The following is a 21,286-nucleotide window of genomic DNA, read 5'->3' on the forward strand; positions in this document are numbered from 1 at the left end:
CAAAGTTTAACATTTCTGGGACTGAGACTGTGACAGAACCAGCATTCTCACATGATAAGATGTAACACCCTTCACTAAAAATAAATAGCAGTTCACTCAGTGGGAATGGGAACGAGATTGTGAGGCTTACTCCATCAGAAAATGTACTAACCATTAGAGGTTTTTCAGTAGCAAAAACATTATTTAATCTTTCCCAGAGAATCATTGCTCAGAAATACTTTAACTCCAAAGTTACCAAAATAAATGTGCTTGATGACATTGGGTAGTATCAAATATTGATCGATTGGTGAGCGTGTTTATTTGTTCAGTTTCCACGGCCTCTCACAGCTAAATCAGAATGAGTGTGAATCTGTACTTAGAACATCTAGTCACTATAGGACCGGTGATCCATTAGGTACCTTAAGAAATAGTACGGAATCAGTCAGTGCTACTGGAGAAGATGATAGAACGCAGAGATTTAAACCGCTTGAGGTTATGAAAGATGCCTGGGTTCTTTCACTAGAAATTGTGCAGTAACCTTGTATTCATGGCCAAATTCCAAGCACGTACATTCTGCCTAACTTAATTTACTCTGTAGGTTCAGGTAATTATAGTCTTAATCTTCAATACATGTCATAAACTGTAATATATGGTTATTGTGTTCTATTAAAGAGATGCCATCAATATTTTTTTTAAATAGCCTTTTCTGTCTGAAATGTTTACCACTCATGGGGTATGTCTACACTACAGCACTAATTCGAACTAACTTAATTCGAATTAGTTAATTCGAACTAAGCTAATTTGAACTAGTGCATCTAGACCTAAAAACTAGTTCGAATTAGCATTTTGCTAATTCGAACTAGCATGTCCACATTGAGTGGACCCTGAACCGAGGTTAAGGATGGCCAGAAGCAGTGCCGACAGGGCATCAGATTAGGACTTAGAGCGTGGAGCTGCTGTCTCAGGCTAGCCGAGGGCTTTGCTTAAAGGGACCCGACCCCCACCCCGGACAGACAGTTCTCAGGGGTTCCCCACTTGCAAAGCAGTCCTGGCTTGGAGTGCCCTGAGTGTCCACACTTGGCACATCACAGCACTCGGCCATCAGCCCGGCTGCACTTGCCGCAGGCTGCCATCCGGAGGGAGGGGGTCAATCAAGGGGCTTCAGGAGAGTTTCCACCCCGAGGAGCCCGCAGAGCCACCCCTGCCCACCCCATTGGGGGCTCGTACCCCATTCCTCCCTCACCTCCTTCCACTTACCCCTCCCTAGCCCCCCTCCCTGATGTACAAAATAAAGGACACGTGTGTCCAAAAATAGAAACTCTCTTTATTGAACAAAACCCAGGGAGACTGGGAAAAGGAGGTGGGAGAGGGGAAGAGAGAAGGTGGGAGAGGGGACGGCAACTAAACTGGTCAGGGCTTTGGAACAGGTCCAATAGGAAGAGAGGCTAAAGAGACTGGGACTTCTCAGCTTAGAAAAGAGGAGACTGAGGGGGGATAGGATAGAGGTCTATAAAAGCATGAGTGGCATGGAGAGGGTGCATCAAGAAAAGTTCTTAATTAGTTCCCATAATAGAAGGACTAGAGGACACCAAAGGAAAGGAATGGGTAGCGGGCTTCAAACTAATAACAGAAAGTTCTTCTTCACAAATCAAATAGTCAACCTGTGGAACTCCTTGCTGCAGGAGGCTGTGAAGGCTAGAACTAGAACAGAGTTTAAAGAGAAGTTAGATAAATTCATGGAGGCTGGGTCCATGGACTGCTATTAGCCAGGGGGTAGAAATGGTGTCCCTGGCCTCTGTTTGTGGAAGGCTGGAGATGGATGGTACGAGACAAATGGCTTTTGGTCCATCTCCTCCAGGGTCCCTAGTGTTGGCCGCTGTCGGCAGACAGGCTACTAGGCTAGATGGACCTTTGGTCTGACCCAGTACGGACATTCTAAGCTCAGGGTCGGGGGTCTCACTGGACCACCCTGATTTTCATGCAAACCTGCTCCTGTGTGGCCATGCTGGCAGCTCTCCTGCCCTAGACGGCTACTTTCCTGTGCCTAGTGCGGAGGTCGTGGATGAGGTCCACGATGTCCGCACTAGACCAGGTGGGCGCCTGCCTCTTGCGGACCTGGGTAGGCTCCCGGGCTCTGCAGGGGAGCTGTCCGGCCCCACACAGGGAGGCAAGATGGCAGGTGGCTGACGGCCACCTGTTAGGGTCAAAAAGCCTCATCACACGGTTTTTAAAGGGGCCATGCTGGTTTTTTGTTTTGTTTGTGTGTTTGTTTGTTCGGTATTATTTCTGAAACCATCTGGCAACCCTATCAATATTTCTGTAGTTTAAGACCTCTCATCAAATGTGAGGAAATGTACAAAGTTTGAAGATAAATGTTTTGTAGGATAATTTTCTGGAGTACACTCAGTGTAGTTTCTTACCACATCTCTTGCAGTCCTTCTCAACAGCACTACTCCTTTAAAATATTTTAATCTAACAGCTTTATTTGTTCTTAGTACTGAGAGCTCTTTGCAGAAAATCATTTATTCTTTAAATTTATCCCATTTTTTTCTTTGCAATGAACCACCCACAAACAGTGGCTCATTCATAATTGTCCGAACATTGTATTTTTATCTTCAGGTTTATTAATTGATTTACTACAGCTGATGAAGTGGGCTCCAGCCCACAGAACTATTGTATTAATTTTATGCATGGTATATTTATCATTGTCGGCCATGGTGTTCTACACCAGGGAGGAGAGTTACCACAGCCCCTGCAGAAACTAAAAACAGTGTGGGGGATAATTACTGAGGGTAGGTCTACACTACAGCGCTAATTCGAACTAACTTAGTTCGAATTAGTTAATTCGAACTAAGCTTATTCGAACTAACGCGTCTAGAACTAAAAACTAGTTCGAATTAGCATTTTGCTAATTCAAACTAGCGCGTCCACACTGATTGGACGCAGGGGGGCATTTAAGGGCGGCTGAATCCGGTTCTGGCAGGGCATCAAGTCAGTAGTTGCTTTGTGTGGCTGCTGTCTGAGGCTATCTGAGGCTGGAGCTTAAAGGGACCCCCCCGGACAGCCGGTTCTCAGCTTTTCCTGCTTGCTTGCCAACCTCACCGAGGGACAGCAAAGCGTTGGTCTCTGTGCCCGTCTGTGTCGGTGCTTCCCTTCGGGGACGCCGCCGCAGGTGGCAACATGGAGCCAGAGCTCGCCCTGCACATTCTGGTGCACTTTCTGGACTTGCTGCTGCAAGCCTGCCACCAATGGCTCGAGGCTGCCTGGCACCACCTGGTGCACGTCAGCCCCCTGCCTCTCCGCCTGGCCGCCCTGGGGGCCGTGGAGGTGCCGCGGCGGTGCCCCGGCACCGGCGTGCCCTGCCGCATCTGGCATCTGGACACCAGAACCGACTGGTGGGACCGCATCGTCCTGGAGCGCAGGGAGGACCAACAGTGGACCCAGAACTTCAGGATGAGGAGGGACACCTTCCTGGAGCTCTGCGAGTGGCTCGCCCCTGCCCTGCGCAGAAGGGACACTCGCATGAGGCCCGCCATCCCCCTCCAGAAGCGGATGGCCATCGCCCTCTGGAAGCTCTCCACGCTGGACAACTACCGATCCGTCGGGAACCAGTTCGGCGTGGGGAGATCCACCGTCGGAGCGGTGCTCATGCAGGTATGGCACTCGTCGGCCACTGCGCCGGGAGGGAGGGGGGCTGCAAGGAGGGGATGTGCCGCCCCAGGGACAAAGGGGGGGGGGAGGAGGCGAACGCGCCCCGCACCGGAGGGGTCGGTCTGTCCCGGCCGTACTACACGCCGCCAGGGGGGTTGCTTCCTGGAGTGGGGCGCGGGACACTGCCAGGGCACGACTGCTCCCAGCCACCCTGGCGCCCCACTGATTGGCGCTTTGCTGTGTCTCTCTCAGCAGGTGGTCAAGGCCATCAACCGGGTGCTGCTCCGCAGGGTGGTCCGCCTCGCCGACCCGGACGCCGTCATCCAGGGCTTCGGCGCCCTCAGCTTCCCCAACTGCGGGGGGGCCATCGACGGGACGCACATCCCCATCCGTGCCCCGGAACACCAGGCCTCCCGGTACGTCAACCGCAAGGGGTACTTCTCTGTGATCCTGCAGGCCGTGTGTGACCACCGGGGCCAGTTCACAGACATTAATGTGGGCTGGTCCGGCAAAGCACACGACGCCCGGGTGTACCGCAACTCCTCTGTGTGCCAGTGGCTGCAGGATGGGACCTTCTTCCCCGACCGCCACATCAAGGTCGGGGACGTGGACATGCCCGTGTGCCTGGTGGGGGATGCTGCCTACCCACTGCAGCCGTGGCTGATGAAGCCCTACACGGGGCACCTCAATCCCTCCCACCAGGCCTTCAATGCCAGGCTGACCAGGGCCCGCATTGTGGTGGAGGGGGCCTTCGGGCGACTGAAAGCCCGCTTTCGATGCCTCCTCACCTGTCTGGACCTGGCCGAGCACAACATCCCTCCCATGGTGGCAGCATGTTGTGTGCTCCACATTTTATGTGAGCGAAAGGGGGAGGCGTTCCTGCCAGCCTGGATGGCTGAGGCTGACCGCATGGCTGGCCACTACGGTCAGCCCCGCACCGCCGCTGTCCGGGAAGCTCTGCGGGAGAGCTTCCTGGTGGAGGAGGAGGACTGACCTCTTCCTTGCATGCCCCACTGGGGCCTTCTTCCACCCAACCTCCCTTCCCCTTTCCCCTCCCTACCTACTGTCAAATAAAGACACCTGTTTTTCAAACAAAAACGTCTTTTTATTTTACATAACTGGGGTGCGGGGAGGGAGGAAGAAGGGTGGGAGAGGGGAGGGGGAAACCTGGGACGAGGGAGCAGGAAGGGGAGGGAAGGGAGGAAGGGAAAGGAAAGCTCAGGGGTGGGAGTCCGGCTGCCTCTCCCGTCTCGCCACACTGCGGGTCCGGGGGCGTTGGTGAGGAATGGTTGTGGAGGGTGGGGTAGGAGGGACGGGGGGTGTGGAGGAAGCAGGAGTGGGAGCAGGAGGGGGAGCTGGGGGAGCAGGAGCAGGAGGAATTGGGAAGCAGTTCAGCAGGCTCTGGAGGTGGCCTCGCAGGGCACGGCCCTGCTCATCCAGGGCCTCCAAACTCCTCCGGCGCAGCCTCAGGTCCTCCTGGACCCAGTGGTCCTGGAGACGGAGCTGTTGCTCCAGGAACTGGAGGTGCCGCCTCTGGTACTCCTCTTGGTTCCTGGCTCTCCTGCTGGCCCGGGCGCGGGCGGCTGCTGCAGGCGGTGTGGTGCGCCCTGCACGCCCAGGTGCTGCGGCTGTGGTGCAACAAGACCAGCGGTCAATTACCCCAAGGGCCCAGATGTGTGAAACCCAGTTCCCCTCTGCAAGGCCAGGGCCCCTGCAGGATCCCCAGCTGCTGCTCCGTGGTGGGCAAGGCCCAGGCGCACGGTCCCGTGGCTCCTTCTCGCCCCAGCCCCCCGTACACATAAGGGGAGCACGATGGTACTCACAGGTGGACACCTCCCCGGCCTCGGACGACACAGGCAAGCGGCTCTGTGGGGTGCCTTGGGGGTCCCAGGTCCTGGGCAGGCTGCCGGCAGACTCCTGGCTCTCGGAGCCCTCCTCCTCCTCCTCTGTCTCCTGGAGCGGTCCCTCTGCCCCGGGGTCTATCACGTCCCGGGGGGCAGGGACGGCATGAGCCCCCAGGAGGCGATCCAGAGCCTGGAAGTGGGGGCAGGCCTCCGGGTCGGCCCCTGGCTGGCAGGCCCAGGAGTAGGACTGCCGCAGGTCCTTGATCTTGCAGCGCACCTGCTCCCGGCTGTGCTGGTGGCCCCTGGCGGCCAGTCTGGCACCATGCGGCCGTAGACTGCCACGTTCCTGTGGCTAGTGCGGAGATCGTGGACATTGGAGGCTTCCCCCCAAACCTCGATGAGGTCCACGATCTCCGCACTAGACCACGCGGGCGCCTGCCTCTTGCGGCCCCGGGCAGGGTCCTGGGAGCCGCCAGGCTGGTCCCGGGAAGAGGGGGAGGTCTGGGTGTCCTCGGGTGGCTGGCTCATGGGTGTCAGGTGCAGGGTGTGCTGGCACGGGTGCTGGCAGCCTTGCAACTGGCACAAACTGTGTAGCCAGCCCGTGGCCCTTTAAGGGCTCCGTGGCCGGGAGGGGGGCAGACAATTTTGCCTGGTGTTGGCCAGAGTGGCCACCAGGGCAAGCTGGGAAGGGCTAGCCTCCCACTAGTTTGAATTAAGGGTCTACACAGCCCTTAATTCGAACTAGCTAGTTCGAACTAGGCTTAATCCTCGTAAAATGAGGTTTTCCTAGTTCGAACTAAGCGCTCCATTAGTTCGAATTAAGTTTGTAGTGTAGACATACCCTGAAGTCTTTGGGGACCATATGGGGACCATAAACAGCTCTGAGAAGTATCACTCTCTTTGTTGGGTTATATATACTGGTGCAGGCGGTGTTTCAAGAGACACAGGAGACAAAGAAAGAACTTGGGCTAGACTTGAGAACAGCACAGGGGAGCTGGTTTGATTCAGTAAATGGGCATGACCTTTAATCCAAGGCCAAACCCTCCAGAAGAGTTGGGAGGTCTTGAACCTTCTTGGGTCCCGATAGGACTGATGGGCAACCTCTGGTCCTACTTTTGCATTTAGACCATTTGCTATGTTTTCTATGTAAACTTTTGTTCTTAAATAAATGTGCTCTGCTTTGGAAGAACTGTGTGATTATTTGCAACCTCTGGCATTTCTTGGTCATAGCTGTTAAGGACTCTGATCTGGGCTATGTCTAGACTGCAGGCTTCTTTCGAAAGAGGCTCTTTCGAAAGCATCTTTCGAAAGAGCCTCTTTCGAAAGATCGCGTCTAGACTGCAGGCGGATCTTTCGAAAGAAAAATCCGCTTTTTCGAAAGAGAGCACCCAGCGAGTCTGGATGCTCTCTTTCGAAGATGGCCTCTTTACATTGAAGAACGCCTTCCTTCGAAAGAGGAACTTTCGAAAGAAGGCGTTCTTCCTCGTGAAATGAGGTTTACCGCCATCGAAAGAAAAGCCGCGTTCTTTCGAAATAATTTCGAAAGAACGCGGCTTGAGTCTGGACGCAGGGGAAGTTTTTTCGGGAAAAAACCCCTGAGTCTGGACACGGCCCTGGAGACAGAAAGACCAGGAGTACCATCCAGAGACAGGTGATAGCTAGAGTCCTGAGATGGCATTCCCTGATCCTTTGACCTTAGGGGTTTAAAGATGCAGTTATCCTAAATCTGTGACAGTATTATTTCTTGATTTGAGGATTATTTTAATCATGATTTTTGTAAAATAAATTTAAAGGTGGCTGTGTGGGTTCTTCTGGCCTGAAACTTCCATTGAACATAGTCTCATGAGCACGTGCCTGGATTTCACTTTCTGTGAATGTCCTTGTGAGCAAAGTTGCTTTTATCAATATTAGCAGAATGCAAATCAAATAGTAATGAATACCACTGAAACTTATTTATTGTTTCTATTTATCCAGCTCTATCTACTCTTAACTTCTCTTTACAACACAAGAACAATGTATTTAATTTAACGTTAGTTACAGAATTCTACTTTTATCCATTCAAATTACTGATCCATTATTAATATCTATGCCAATTGTAAGCAGAGCATACAGATTTGGTAAGTATATTTTTTTCTGAAAAGTGTTCATATTTAAAACCCCTTTACAGTAACTTACTGAGACAGTATTTTCTTTTTGTTAGGTATTGCTAAAAGGTTTTGAAGTTTTGAGAATGTCACAGTGGTGGTCTTTTTATTGTTTACAAAATCCAATAACAATAACAAAATAATGAGTTATCTAGCCTCTAATTAAAACTCGAGCGTTGAATACAGAATGACACTGCTATGACTGAAAGTGTAGATGAATGTTGTCTGCAACTAAACAAACAAACAGGTGAGGGGAGGATTTCTTTGTGCATTTTAAGGCCAAATTACATGATTTGTAAGATTTTCCTAATAGTTCATGAGCTATTTGATAGGGATGATACCTCCTTTAGAATTTGCTTCAATTTTTGGTTCATGGGGGAAACTTCCTGAAGAATATAGACACAGAAAGATGTGTCTCACTACTATAATGGACCATTGATTTCTCTTCTCCAAAGAGTCACATAGTTTGCATCACAGGAGGGAAACGTTTAGCTCAGAATCCCCTGGACCTGGGAAACTCCGGCCAATCTCTTGAAACATTGTCCCCCAGAATCAGAAGAGACAGGGTGCTGTGTTTGTGGGAAAATTTCTCAGTCAGAAAGTAATCATGTCCAACTACTCACCAGTGAAATTTCATAGAACGGATATCAGAGCTGAGTGCAGATTTCAGCTAAATAATATTTCCTCTGAATATGATGACACCACTTATAACCCTCAGGGTTGCTTAAGCATTGCCTTGTCAAATACTACTTTGATCTTCCAGCGGTCAAAATGAGTCAGTGAAACAAAGAGAGTGGCAGCAGTCTTTTTCCACACATGAACTGTTTGGAGATATTGATCAGAATGGGTCACCATAGACATCTCTTACTAGTGCCATGCCCTTTAATTGTTTGCTTCACAGTCACGTTAAACTACTGATGCACAGTGTTCACTTCTGTGGTCAAAAATAAAGACATTTGGGCTGCTGATACCAATGGGAGTGTTTAGTTTTGTTAGTCTATAAAGTGCTACCAGACCATTTGTTGTTTTTAAAGTTTATCCTGTACAGACTAACTCGGCTACCCCCTGAAGCTTCTTAACTAGTTCTTGTCTGTCAACTTCTTAATTCTGAAAGGTAGCTATAACCGGTTAAAGGCTAAGGAACCTTAGCAATAGATTTGAACACAATCCTTGAAAGAAGAGAGAGTTATAGTAAGAAGGGAAAAAAGAAGGGCAGATAGGAATCTGGACTGGAATTCAAGAGACCTGAACTGTGACTGCACTGCTGTGTATGATCTTGGGAAGTCCTTGCACCACTTGTTCCATTCCCATTCTTTGTCCTGCTTTTTAGTCAGGCACAATGAGACCTGACCTTGCTTGAGGCCTGTAGGTATTACTATAACATAAATATGTCACAATAGGGGGGGAAACAACTTGTATGGAATATTACTAGAAATAGGCTTGCTAACAATGAACCTGCATTATTTCAGCAGATTAAACATCTATCTTTTTCAGTAAACAGTGTATCTATAAATAGAAAATTTTTCTTTGAGAATCCAAAAGGAAAAAGGAAAAAAGATCTCTAGGGTTGCTTCATTAGAAGACATTATTAATCAAAGAAAATCACCTTGCCAGTTAATCAGAATTATCTATAAAAAATATAGAGTTTTCTTCAATTTAAAACGTATGTCATCTACTTAAACTGGTACCAAAACTGTAAAACAGACAAAAAGCATTTCCAGACTAAAAAACTTGATGGAATAGAAGTACTAAATACAATGTTAAAAGTTCTTTCTGAGATTCTTCACAGATACCACAACTACAAAACAAATATGTATCTACTGGTGCCCATAAATATTCATTAACTTATGAACAAGTATATTTTTCAGAAAAGTATTGACGTTTTTCCCTACTCTGTCTCTTGGGAAAGCTGCCTTAAATCTAATCTATTACAAAGATTTAAAAAGCAAATCCTACTTTTCTCCCTAGAATCTATTCCCTCCTCTCCCCCTCGATTACAAAATTCACCTGTCACAACTCTTACATCTTCTTACTATCACAACCAAAGGTCATGTAAATTAATATAGCGTCTATTCATGAAAGTCCCCCCTTCCAAAAAAAGAAGGAAAGAAACAGCAAGAAAAGACTTGGCCCCCATTGCCTTAAGGGAAAAGGTGTGCCTTACCACATGCTCTTATACATCATCCCTTACTGAAATGTTTCTAATGTTGGCAGGTTGGTCCAAAGTGGATGAAGCATTTTGCTAGATAAAACAAATCTACTATTATTGTTCCTGTGTGATCAGGTAGACAAAATAGTGTTTGTTCCCTAATATTTACATCTGGGACATAGGTTACTGGTGCCTGCCAGGGAGGGGATGCAGGGAGGGCCATCCAGAGGAACTGGAAGAGGGGGTGTGATGAGGCAGCACCCCATTTAGAAATTAAAATGTTGGCAGAGGCACAGGGAGGTTGTTACATCTCTCCACTTCTACCATGAGTCACCTATGGTTTGGGATCTGATGGATTTCTTCAGCTGTCTTTTTAATACCCAGATGGTACCTGGTGACTTGAAACAGGAAAGAGCTGCAGTCAGTGCACCAGCTAAGGGGGAAGGAAGCTCCTGGAAACATGGAGTGAAAAAGTCTTACTCTGCTTTTAGCAGAGGGGGGATTTCATTGAATGAAGCCTCATCATACCTTGTCTATTTACTATTCCTCCCACAGAGCCTGTTAGGGTAAATTCCACTAGGACACCATTCCTGTCTCACTACTGACATGCTATTGCTGGTGTCAGATCTCTGCCCATAAACAACAGCTTGGGCAAACCTTGGTATACAGTGAGTCATTTTCCTGCTGAGTGCTTTACAAGTGAGAATTAAGCTTTCTCTGGAATAGCCTGAGCTCCTGAAAACAAATACTTTATTGTATGTCACTGTGTGCCTGTCTAGGCAGAGAAAGAGAGGGACTGTTTTATTATTGCTTCACAAACTTTTTTTTTTTAACAGGACAATGTGGATCTTGGTGACTTGATGTTCTCACTCTGCTACCTTCCAACAGCTGGTAGATTAACTATTACCATAATAAAGGCTAGGAATTTAAAGGCAATGGACATAACTGGAGCATCAGGTAAGAATTTCTTTCATGCCGAATATTGCAATTTCACCACCTCACCCTTGAATTAGAGGAATGGTGTAGTTTCCAACCCTTCTGATATTTGGCATTTTTCTTAAAGTAATTGGAGTCATTTGATTTAATAAAAAATAAACATCCTAATTGCAAATAACAGTTTAAACCATGTGAGCCCTAAAGGCTCAAAAACTAAAAGGCAAAATAAAAGAACCCAAAGATTATCGTCTTAAAGACCTCAAGAATTTTGAGGTCCTAGTTTTTGAATACTTAACAGTTGAACATGCTGTGATTATAGCTACAACATTTGATTTTGCACTGTTTGCTATTTGTTGAAGTATATGTTAGGTAGAGTATAAACCAACGCTGACAATGGAGAAGTTCAGCAGCCATTAATCTGATACAAATGGTGCTTGAGCCTAATTTATGAAGCTCACTGATCCATTTTAGCAGTCATTTTCATGATCAGTAATGAAAACAAAATGAAATCAGTTTGGGATTTTGCTACAAAAGGGTCACAGGTGTCTTATTCAATCTACTGGAAAAGAGAATAGAAGGTATAATACTGTCAGAAAGAGCTACAGTGAAACAGGTGCCCCAGATGGGGCAATCTTCTACTATACTCACAGATTTAATTGTACCGCAAAGGCTACGTCTAGACTGCAAGCTTCTTTCAGAATAAGCTTTTCCAGAAGAGATCTTCCGGAAAAGCTTATTTTGAAAGAGCGTCCACACAGCAAAAGCGCAACAAAAAAGCGATGTGGTATTTCGAAAGATGGTGCCCACACTGACTGGATGCTATCTTGCATTTAAGGCCACCCGGAAGCACTTCAGGCAGGGCATTAGGTCAGCAATTGCTTCTGGGTGCTGTTGCCTAATGCTAGCTGAGGCTCGAGCTTAAAGGGTCTCCCCTGGACAGCCGTTTCTTAGCTTCTGCTGCTTGCTTGCCTACCTCTCTGAGGGTATGTCTACACTACCACCCTAGTTCGAACTAGGGTGGTAATGTAGGCAACCGGAGTTGCAAATGAAGCCCAGGATTTGAATTTCCCGGGCTTCATTTGCATAAAGCCGGGCGCCACCATTTTTAAATGTCCGCTAGTGCGGACTACGTGCCGCGCAGCTACACACGGCACAGACTAGGTAGTTCGGACTAGGCTTCCTAGTCCGAACTACCGTTACTCCTCGTGAGAAGCCTAGTCCAAACTACCTAGTCCATACCGCGTGTAGCCGCGCGGCACGGAGTCTGCACTAGCGGACATTTAAAAATGGCGGCTCCTGGCTTTATGCAAATGAAGCCCAGGAAATTCAAATCCCGGGCTTCATTTGCAACTCCGGTTGCCTACATTACCACCCTAGTTCGAACTAGGGTGGTAGTGTAGACATACCCTGAGGGACAGCAAAGTATTTGCAGTGCATGCTCTGGTTGCCCAGCGTTTGGACACCACAGCACACTCCTTGCCATGGAGCCGGAGCTGCCTCTGGGCCTGCAATGGCTCCTCACTGCTATACTGCAGTTTCTGCAGCAGTTTGTGCAGGCTGCCTTCATGGCCCTGCAGGAGCGCAACACCGAGCTTATCATCAAGACCCTCTGCCTGTGTCCTGGAGCAAGGCCCTTGCAACTGCACCCCACAGTGGAGAGACGGTTCTGGCGGCTGGACACCAGTTCCAACTGGTGGGACCGGCTGGCCATGGAGTGGTGGGATGACCAGCACTGGCTCCAAAACTTCTGCATAAGGAAAGCCACCTTCATGGAGCTGTGAGCCTGACTCGCCCCTGCCCTCCATCGATGGGACACCCAGATACAACCCGCCATACGTCTGGTGAAGTGGGTCACCATCACCAACTGGAAGCTTGCCATACCAGACAGCTACTATTCTGTGGGCAACCAGTTCGGCATGGGAGGGTCCACTGTTGGGGCCCTCCTCATGGAGGTAAGGCACTCTTGGGTTGCAGCCCCTGGGGGAGAGGGAAGTACTGGAATGGGGGACCCTAGGGAAAGGGGGTGGAGGGTGCGGAGATGGGCTGAGGGTGGGGGCAAAACCCCATCCTCGGGGGGTTGTGCCATCCCATCCTCACACAGCCCTGCTGCTGGGGGGGAACCTCATAGGGAATGGCTTCTGGGGTATTTGAGGGTGGGAGGAATGTGGGGGAAGGGGATCTCCCAAGGGCTCAGGCACCCCCTCTCATTCTCTGTTTTGTGTGTATGTTTGTCTCCTTCTGCAGGTGGTGAGAGACATCAACTCTATCCTGCAGTGCAGGGTCATCCGCCTGGGAGTCCTGGACCCCATCATGGTTGAATTTGCCGCCCTCGGCTTCCCGAACTGCGGAGCTGCCCTAGATAGAATCCATATTCCCATCCGAGCACCACAACATTGAGCCTCCTAATACATCAACTGAAAGGGCTATTTCTTGATGGTGCTTCAGGCTCTGGTCAACCACCATGGATAGTTTTTGGACATTTTTGTCGGGTGGTTGGGCAGGGCTCACAACACCCACATTTTCAGGAATTCTAGCCTCTGTGAGAAGCTGGAGGATGACACAATCTTCCCACAGCATGACTTTTGGGCTGCGGACGTGCAGATGCCACTATGCATTGTCTGGGACATGGCCTACCCACTCATGCCGTGGCTCATGAAGCCGTACACTGGCTACCTGGATTCAAGCAGGGACCGATTCAATGCCCACCTAAACAGGGCCCGCATCCAGCTGGAATGTGCCTTTGGAGGCCTGAAGGCACGGTCCTCCTGACCCACCTCTGTGTGGAGGAACACAACATCCCCGAGGTACTCTCTGCATGTTGTATTCTTCAGAACATTGTGGAGAGGAACGGGGAGGCCTTCCTACCTGGGGGTATGTCTACACTACCCCGCTAGTTCGAACTAGCGGGGTAATGTAGACATACCGCACTTGCAAATGAAGCCCAGGATTTGAATTTCCCGGGCTTCATTTGCATAAGAGGGGAGCCGCCATTTTTAAAACCCCGCTGGTTCGAACCCCGTGCAGCGCGGCTACACGGGGCTTGAACTAGGTAGTTCGGAATAGGAATCCTAGTTCGAACTACCTAGTTCGAGCCCCGTGTAGCCGTGCTGCACGGGGTTCGAACCAGAGTGGTTTTAAAAATGGCGGCTCCCCGCTTATGCAAATGAAGCCCGGGATTTGAATTCAAATCCCAGGCTTCATTTGCAAGTGCGGTATGCCTACATTACCCCGCTAGTTCGAACTAGGAGGGTAGTGTAGACATACCCAGAGTGAAGGGCAGAGGTCTGCCGGGAGGGAAAGGCCTTCGAGCAGCTGCACACAGCTGCAATCCACCAGGCCCATTAGGTGGGGGTGCACATCCGGGAGGCCCTTAAGGAGAGTTTCTCTCAAGGACCCCAGTAACCCTCCCTAGGGCCTCCCCACTAGGGGCCTGTGCCTTGTCCCCTATGCCTTTCCCACAACAATTCTTCCCTTCTCCCCTTCCCTGTACAGTCAATCAAAAACAATGGTTTGGTTTTCAAAACATAACTTTGTATTTTCTTTTTCAATAAAAGTAACTGGGGAGTATGGCGACTCAAAACCTGAGGGAAGAGGAGGGTCTCAGGGCTGGGAGTGGCATGTGATTTGGCTAGAAGTGCCGCCTCGGGTCCGGGGATCTCGGCAACTTCGGGGGCGGGTGGGGTCTGAGAGGTAGGAAGGAGGGGGGCTGGAGTGGAGTCAGGCATTGCAGGGGGAAACGGAGGGAGCATAGGCATTGCAGAGGGTCTGAGAGGGCAGGGAGGGCAGGACAAGAGCTGGGTGTGCCATCATCTCATGGATCGTGTCATACATATTTTGGCCCTGCTGCACCAGCTCAGCCCTCATTTGGGTCCACCATTGAGCATCCCAGAGGATGGCCACGTGCTCCCTCATTAGGTCCTCTGAGATCCTCCAGTGCTCGTGGCTCCGCCGGAGTCAGGCGGCTGCCTCAGCTGGTGGCGATCGTCCCTCAGTGATGGCTGGTTTGGTTGTGGAGAATAAAGAGGGAGACATGGTCAGTCATCCATGCAGACACTGTTCCTGAGGCCATGCCCTCCTCTGAGCTGTGAGCAACAGTCCTCGGGCCACAGGATGGTAATATCCCAGAAGCAAGACCATGTGTGGCCTGCATAGTAGGCCCTGCCTCACAGAGGCCCAGAGGTGCCCAGGGGACCTTGCTTTCTACCCCGGCCCACAGACAAGCAGGCAAGGGAAGTGTCCATCCACACTGGGATCCCATGGATAGGAGAGAGGACTGGAGCAGCCTGGCCTGACATGGGGGTCGCACACACACCTGTGCCTGGCAGCACTGTCTGTGGGAGTGGGTGGCACGTCGCATATGCAGGCATGCCCGTGTGCCTCAGTGAGTGCGCAGCTGTATGTATGCCCTTGTCCCCAGACTGCTTCCAGCAGTGGCTAGTGGTGGGAGGGCATCCCCAGGGGGTCATACATGTCTTTGGCCTCCCCAGAGCCCGTGAGTAGGAGCCTGGGGGTGCTCCATGGTGGCCTCCTGGGCCTCATTGTGCAAACTGGCGCTGCACGTGCTTCCACATGCATGGATTGCAGCACGATGCCCAGGTGAAGAAGGCCAAGTGACGATCACACTCCATCCCCTCTGCACCTGCCTCCCCTACCTTGTGTGTATAACAAGCTAAGAGCACCTACCCCGCCCTCGGAGGATGCCTGCAAGACATCCAGGCCCTGGGGGTACCGGCTCCTGGCTGAGGGTGACAGTACTGGCTGTCTCCTTTTCCTCCACTGCTCATTGTCCTCCTCCTCCTCCTGACCTGGGAGCCCTGGGCAGGTGATGATGGGTGTCTCCAGCCCAGAGTTGATGACGAGGGGTGGGGAACCACCCCCTAGGGTGCAGTGGAGTTCTGTGTAGTAGGGGCAGAGGTGGGGTCCTGCCCCGGAACGAGAGCTGTGCTCCCTGGCCCTGGTGGAGCCCTGGCGGAGCTCTTTTACTTTGTTCCACACCTGTTTGAGGTTGCTGGGGTGATGGCCCCTCATGGACAAAGCCTCGGCCATCCAGCTGTATATATCCACATTGTGCTGTCGGGAGCAGAGATCCTGGAGGGTCTCCTCCTCACCCCACACCTCCAGGAGGGCCAGGAACTCTGCCCCATACCATGATGGCGTACTCCTCTTCTGGCCCCTTGCTGGGTCCTGGGAGCCCTGTGAGGGCCAGAGGGGTTTCGGGGGGCTTGTGTCTGGGTCATAGCTCAGCAGCAGTGTGGCAGTCAGAGCCACATGCTGAGGTGCAACTCCCAGGGCCAGCTTCCTGCCACAAATCTTGTCCTGGGTTCCTGGTACTTTAAGAGCTGGCAGGAGACAGGAGCTATGGAGTTGTGATGAGTTTGGATGGAGTGGCCACCAGGGCACCTGTGTTATTTCCTGGAGGCCTCTTTTTTTGAAAGAACTCCCTCTTCTGTGTCCATACACACTTTTTTCAGAAAAAGCCTTCCTCACAGAAAGAGGTTTACTGCCATCGTAAAAACCCCTGTTCTTTCAACTTTCTGTAGAAACAATGCAATAGCAGTGTGGACGCAAGTATTGTTTTTCTGGAAAAATGGTCGTTATTCTGGAAAAATGCTGCAGTGTAGACATACCCAAAGAGAACAAAACAACAAATGGTCTAGTAGCACTTTATAGACTAACAAAACATGTAGGTGATATCATGAGCATTCATTGGCACAGCCCACTTCTTCAGATGACCTGAGTTATGAGTTTAGGATGTACAGACCGAAAATAAATAGGCGAGAGGAAGGGGAGGGGAGAGGGAAAAAAGAGGAGGATGGGAGACAGGGAGCTAGAGGGAATCAGTAAGTATCTGAAGATTAGGTAGTTAAAACGAAGCAGATAAGAATCAAAGTCAATTGATAGTATCCTTCCTGACATAGGAGTCTATACAAATAACTGTTTGCACCTTCAACGTGCCCCAACCAACTTTCATCACGATTGAGTCCATTAGCATGTGAATTGAATTTGTGGATGAATTCTAATTCCAATGTTTCTCTGTGTATCTGGCTAGTAGAACTGGTTTGTGACAAGACAGCTACTTGAAAATCTTTTAAACAATGATTAGGAAGATTGAAGGTTTCTGTATGCTTCCTTTAAGTATATCTGATTTGTGTCCATTGATTCTTTCTCGCAGAGACTGTCCAGTTTGTCCAGTATATATAGCAGTGAGGCATTGCCGGCATTCGATGGCATAGATCAAATTACTGGATGTGCAGTAAAATGACCTTTTGATTTGATAGCTTATGTTGTTGGCTCCAGTGATGAATTCACTAGGGGCTCGTCTACACTGGCCCCTTTTCCGAAAGGGGCATGTTAATTTTACAGGTCGTAATAGGGAAATCCGCGGGGGATTTAAATATCCCCCGCGGCATTTAAATAAAAATGTCCGCCGCTTTTTTCCGGCTTTTAGAAAAGCCGGAAAAGAGCGTCTACACTGGCCCCGATCCTCCGGAAAAAAAGCCCTTTTCTGGAGGATCTTATTCCTACTTTTAAGGAATAAGATTCCTATTCAAAGTAGGAATATTCCTTCAAAGTAGGAATAAGATCCTCCGGAAAAGGTCTTTTTTTCCGGAGGATCGGGGCCAGTGTAGACGCTCTTTTCCGGCTTTTAGAAAAGCTGGAAAAAAGCGGCGGACATTTTTATTTAAATGCCGCGGGGGATATTTAAATCCCCCGCGGATTTCCCTATTACAACCTGTAAAATTAACATGCCCCTTTCGGAAAAGGGGCCAGTGTAGATGTAGCCTAGGGGTATGTCTAGACTGCATCCCTCTGTCCTCCTTTGCAGGAGGCATAAGGGATCTGTCAAAAATGGCTTTCTTTCTCAACACATCTCCCTCTAGACTGCTGCTTTTTGCTGACAAAGTGCTGAGTTGGCAAAAACGGTGGCCATTTTTATGCAAATTAAGTGCGGGATATTTAAACCCCCACTTCATTTGCAATGTCCACCTGCCTAATCTGCATCCCTCTGCCAACAGATCACTGTGAGCCAGGACTGGTGGCTGTAACTAACTTTATGGGACCATGGGAAACTTGGCCACACACAAACTAAACATCTGACTAACTAAAAGCATGCCAGACTATGGACTTTGCTGAACTCAAGAGGTTCAACTTATACTTTTTAAAGTGCTAAGAACTACAGTTTGAGTCTGTCAGACCAGGGTAGGTCAATGCTGGTTGGCAGCAAAGGAGCTGGCATTGACCAAGTGGCGGGACTGCATGGGAGTTGTTTGTGGGAAGAGACAGGGTGGCTGTGGAGCTTTGTGGCTAGAGGTCAGGAGCACAACCTGTGGGAGCACACCCATGGCTGCCACGCTATGTTCCCAGTCCCCACTGCTGGGCATCACAGCTACCCTGCCTCTTTCCTCAAGATCCCCCATCCCCACTCCTCCCTCTCCCTCCCTGAGCTTGAGTCCTGCAAATGAGCCATTTGCAGCATTCCAGAAGCTCTGGGAGGGCAAAGAAGGAGTTGCTGATTACAGGGCCCGGCTTTTCCCCGAGGCATGCTCCAGCCCAGGGGCACCCCCAGGGATGCTGGATCACAGATGTTGCCAGACTACAGAAGTCCAGACTATAGAGGTTGAACCTGTATTTTTATGTCATCAAACATGAGTGCTGTCTTAGGGTATGTCTACACTAGCTCGTTAGTTCGAGCTAGGTAGGCAAATGAGGGCAACCGGAATTGCAAATGAAGCCCGGGATTTAAATATCCTGGGCTTCATTTGCATCTTCCCATGCGCCGCCATTTTAAAATCCCTCTTAGTCCGAACTCCGTGCCTGCGGCTATACGCGGCACGGAGTAGGTAGTTCGAATTACGATCTCTAATTCGAACTACCAGTACACCTCATTCCATGAGGAGTTCCACGAGGAGTGCCGGTAGTTCGAATTAGAGATCCTAATTCGAACTACCTACTCAGTACCGCGTAGAGCCGCGGGCATGGAGTTCGGACTAAGGGGGATTTTAAAATGGCGGCGCCCGGGAAGATGTAAATGAAGCCCGGGATATTTAAATCCCGGGCTTCATTTGCAACTCCGGTTGCCCTCATTAGCCTATCTAGCTTGAACTAACGAGCTAGTGTAGACATACCCTCACTGAGTCGGGGTTCTGCTTGTGCTATAGGTGTAGTTAGTTACGCAAACGGTTTCAGATATGGAGATCCATATTGTGTCTTAATGGACATTTGTACATTCATAGACTAGACAGAATACAAAAATCCAGCTTTCTGAATGAACATCTAATTGTTCATTACACTCATTCAAAAAGGAAGACCTTTTAACTGCCAGTGTCTCCCAGGCATTTCATTACTGAAAGAGCTCAGATTCTAATGTAGGTACTGGTGAATAGATTATTTATATAGACATAGGAATAAATTAAGGTTACTCCATTTGCTTTCCATCTGTGTTTATTTTACAATCAACAAAACTGCTTATCATGATTCACACAGATCCCTACGTGAAGGTTTCTTTAATGTGCGAAGGAAGGCGGCTAAAAAAAAGGAAAACTTCCACCAAGAGGAATACCCTTAATCCTGTTTACAATGAAGCCATAGTCTTTGATGTCCCTCCGGAAAACATTGACCAAATTAACCTGTCAATAGCAGTTATGGATTATGACCGGTGAGATACTTGTATCTGTTTCTGAATGCAGATCTACTATGCAAGATTTTATGAGGCAAGAGATTGTGAAAAATTGGCACAAGTTCTCATAGTTTTTCTCTTAGTTTGTGGGATTAAAAATATTTTGTTGTGCAGGTCTCAGCATAGGGCTACAATTCCAATACCATCAGACAGCATTTCCTTCTTAGATTTTGAGATACAGAATTATATCCATAATTTTGTATGCCTAATTTGCATACATATTTCCTAGAATTGTAATGATTGCCTATCAAAATGAAAAGTCTGTGTGCTGAATGGCCATTTGCACAAATCACATTCATTCCTCGGATTTCCTCTGAAAATGTGGTCAACAGTATAGTCCGTTGGTAAATAAGGGTATGTCTACACTACCACCCTAGTTCGAACTAGGGTGGTTAATGTAGGCAACCGGAGTTGCAAATGAAGCCCGGGATTTGAATTTCCCAGGCTTCATTTGCATAGTGCCGGGCGCTGCCATTTTTAAATGTCCGCTAGTTCGGACTCCGTGCCCGCGGCTACACGCAGCACGGACTAGGTAGTTCAGATTAGGCTTCCTATTCTGAACTACCGGTATACCTCGTTCCACGAGGCGTAACAGTAGTTCGGAATAGGAAGCCTAATCTGAACTACCTAGTTCGTGCTGTGTGTAGCCACGGGCACGGAGTCCAAACTAGCGGACATTTTAAAATGGCGGCGCCCGGGAATATGCAAATGAAGCCCGGGAAATTCAAATCCCGGGCTTCATTTGCAACTCCGGTTGCCTACATTAACCTCCCTAGTTCAAACTAGGGTGGTAGTGTAGACATACCCTAATTGCTTTAGAGTAGGAGTTGTATTTGTTCAGATATCCCATTTCACAGAATAGCCTTTACATTTCCAATGCTTTGGGAGGAATGGAATCCAAATAAGTATGAGGTGTCATTTTTTGCTTTGACAAATGCTAATGAATTTTTCTGTTGGTTAAAATTGGAATGTGGAAAAATAAAAGTTCAAGTGTCAATTTACCCACAGAAAACCAAAACACACACACACACAGAATGTGTAACTAATGTCATGATATAAAAGAGTAAGTTATTACCATATCTAGGTTATTGAGAAATATAGAACTAAAGCTCAAACCTGTGTAGTGTCACCCATTGAATTTTTCCAGTATCCTAGATCATTGTCTGTCATAGAAAATTTAAATGGCATTTGTTCCCAAATGTAAAATTTTAAGAAAAAAATATTATGGCACATTTTCACAGTGTAGGTCACAATGAGGTCATTGGAGTGTGTCAAGTAGGCAACGATGCAGAGAGTCTAGGCCGGGACCACTGGAATGAAATGCTCTCGTATCCTCGGAAACCAATTGCTCATTGGCATCCGCTTGCAGAGGTAAGATTTCCATTTCCTGTATATTTACTTAAATTGTGAAAGCTGTTTAATGAGAAACTAGAAGATGGATAAAATCTTTGTGAACAAAATAGCAGGATCCATGTTTGTAGTCTAAACCCATAAAAGGACTTTGAAACTTCAGTTTTAAAAGACAGCTTGAAGTAGCATGGAAGTAAAATCATCTCCTATTAGTTTCAGCAGGATGTAAAATGCTTCAAATGTTTATGTTTATAACTTAAAATTCAGGCAATATGTATAGGGTGATTTTATAACATATAAAACTTTGAGTAACTTTCACTGTATGCTGGCTAACACATATCCATCTGTTTAGAGCTGTTAAAGAATAAATTAAATAAATAGGCTGTTTTACATTTCCATATTGGATAAAATATGACTTACTCTCTTGTAATACTTCATTTCCATTCCATTGGCATGTCCAAAGGGCTGTCTAATTGAACTAAAAAAAAATAAAATGTCCTTGGAGATTAGTAAGTGTAAAAATAAGAAACGGCACAATCAGAAAAGCTCTTCAAGT

The 21,286-nt window shown here is 48.4% G+C and overlaps 1 protein-coding gene across 3 annotated transcripts in view; it reads left to right on the plus strand.

Moving 5' to 3' along the window:
- SYT9 (synaptotagmin 9) overlaps positions 1 to 21,286 on the plus strand; it is a 171,999-nt gene that overhangs the window by 137,605 nt on the left and 13,108 nt on the right. For 2 of the 3 annotated variants that reach the window (XM_075927824.2, XM_075927823.2), the window contains exons 4-6: positions 10,604 to 10,724; positions 19,188 to 19,359; positions 20,622 to 20,751. In XM_075927824.2, coding sequence (XP_075783939.2) covers positions 10,604 to 10,724; positions 19,188 to 19,359; positions 20,622 to 20,751 — 423 coding nt within the window. The remainder of the gene's footprint in view (positions 1 to 10,603; positions 10,725 to 19,187; positions 19,360 to 20,621; positions 20,752 to 21,286) is intronic. The other variant, XR_012903592.2, reaches the window with a different exon arrangement.

This window comes from Pelodiscus sinensis, chromosome 5, assembly GCF_052426305.1.
Source record: "Pelodiscus sinensis isolate ZL-2025 chromosome 5, ASM5242630v1, whole genome shotgun sequence".
Classification (NCBI taxonomy): Eukaryota; Metazoa; Chordata; order Testudines; family Trionychidae; genus Pelodiscus; species Pelodiscus sinensis.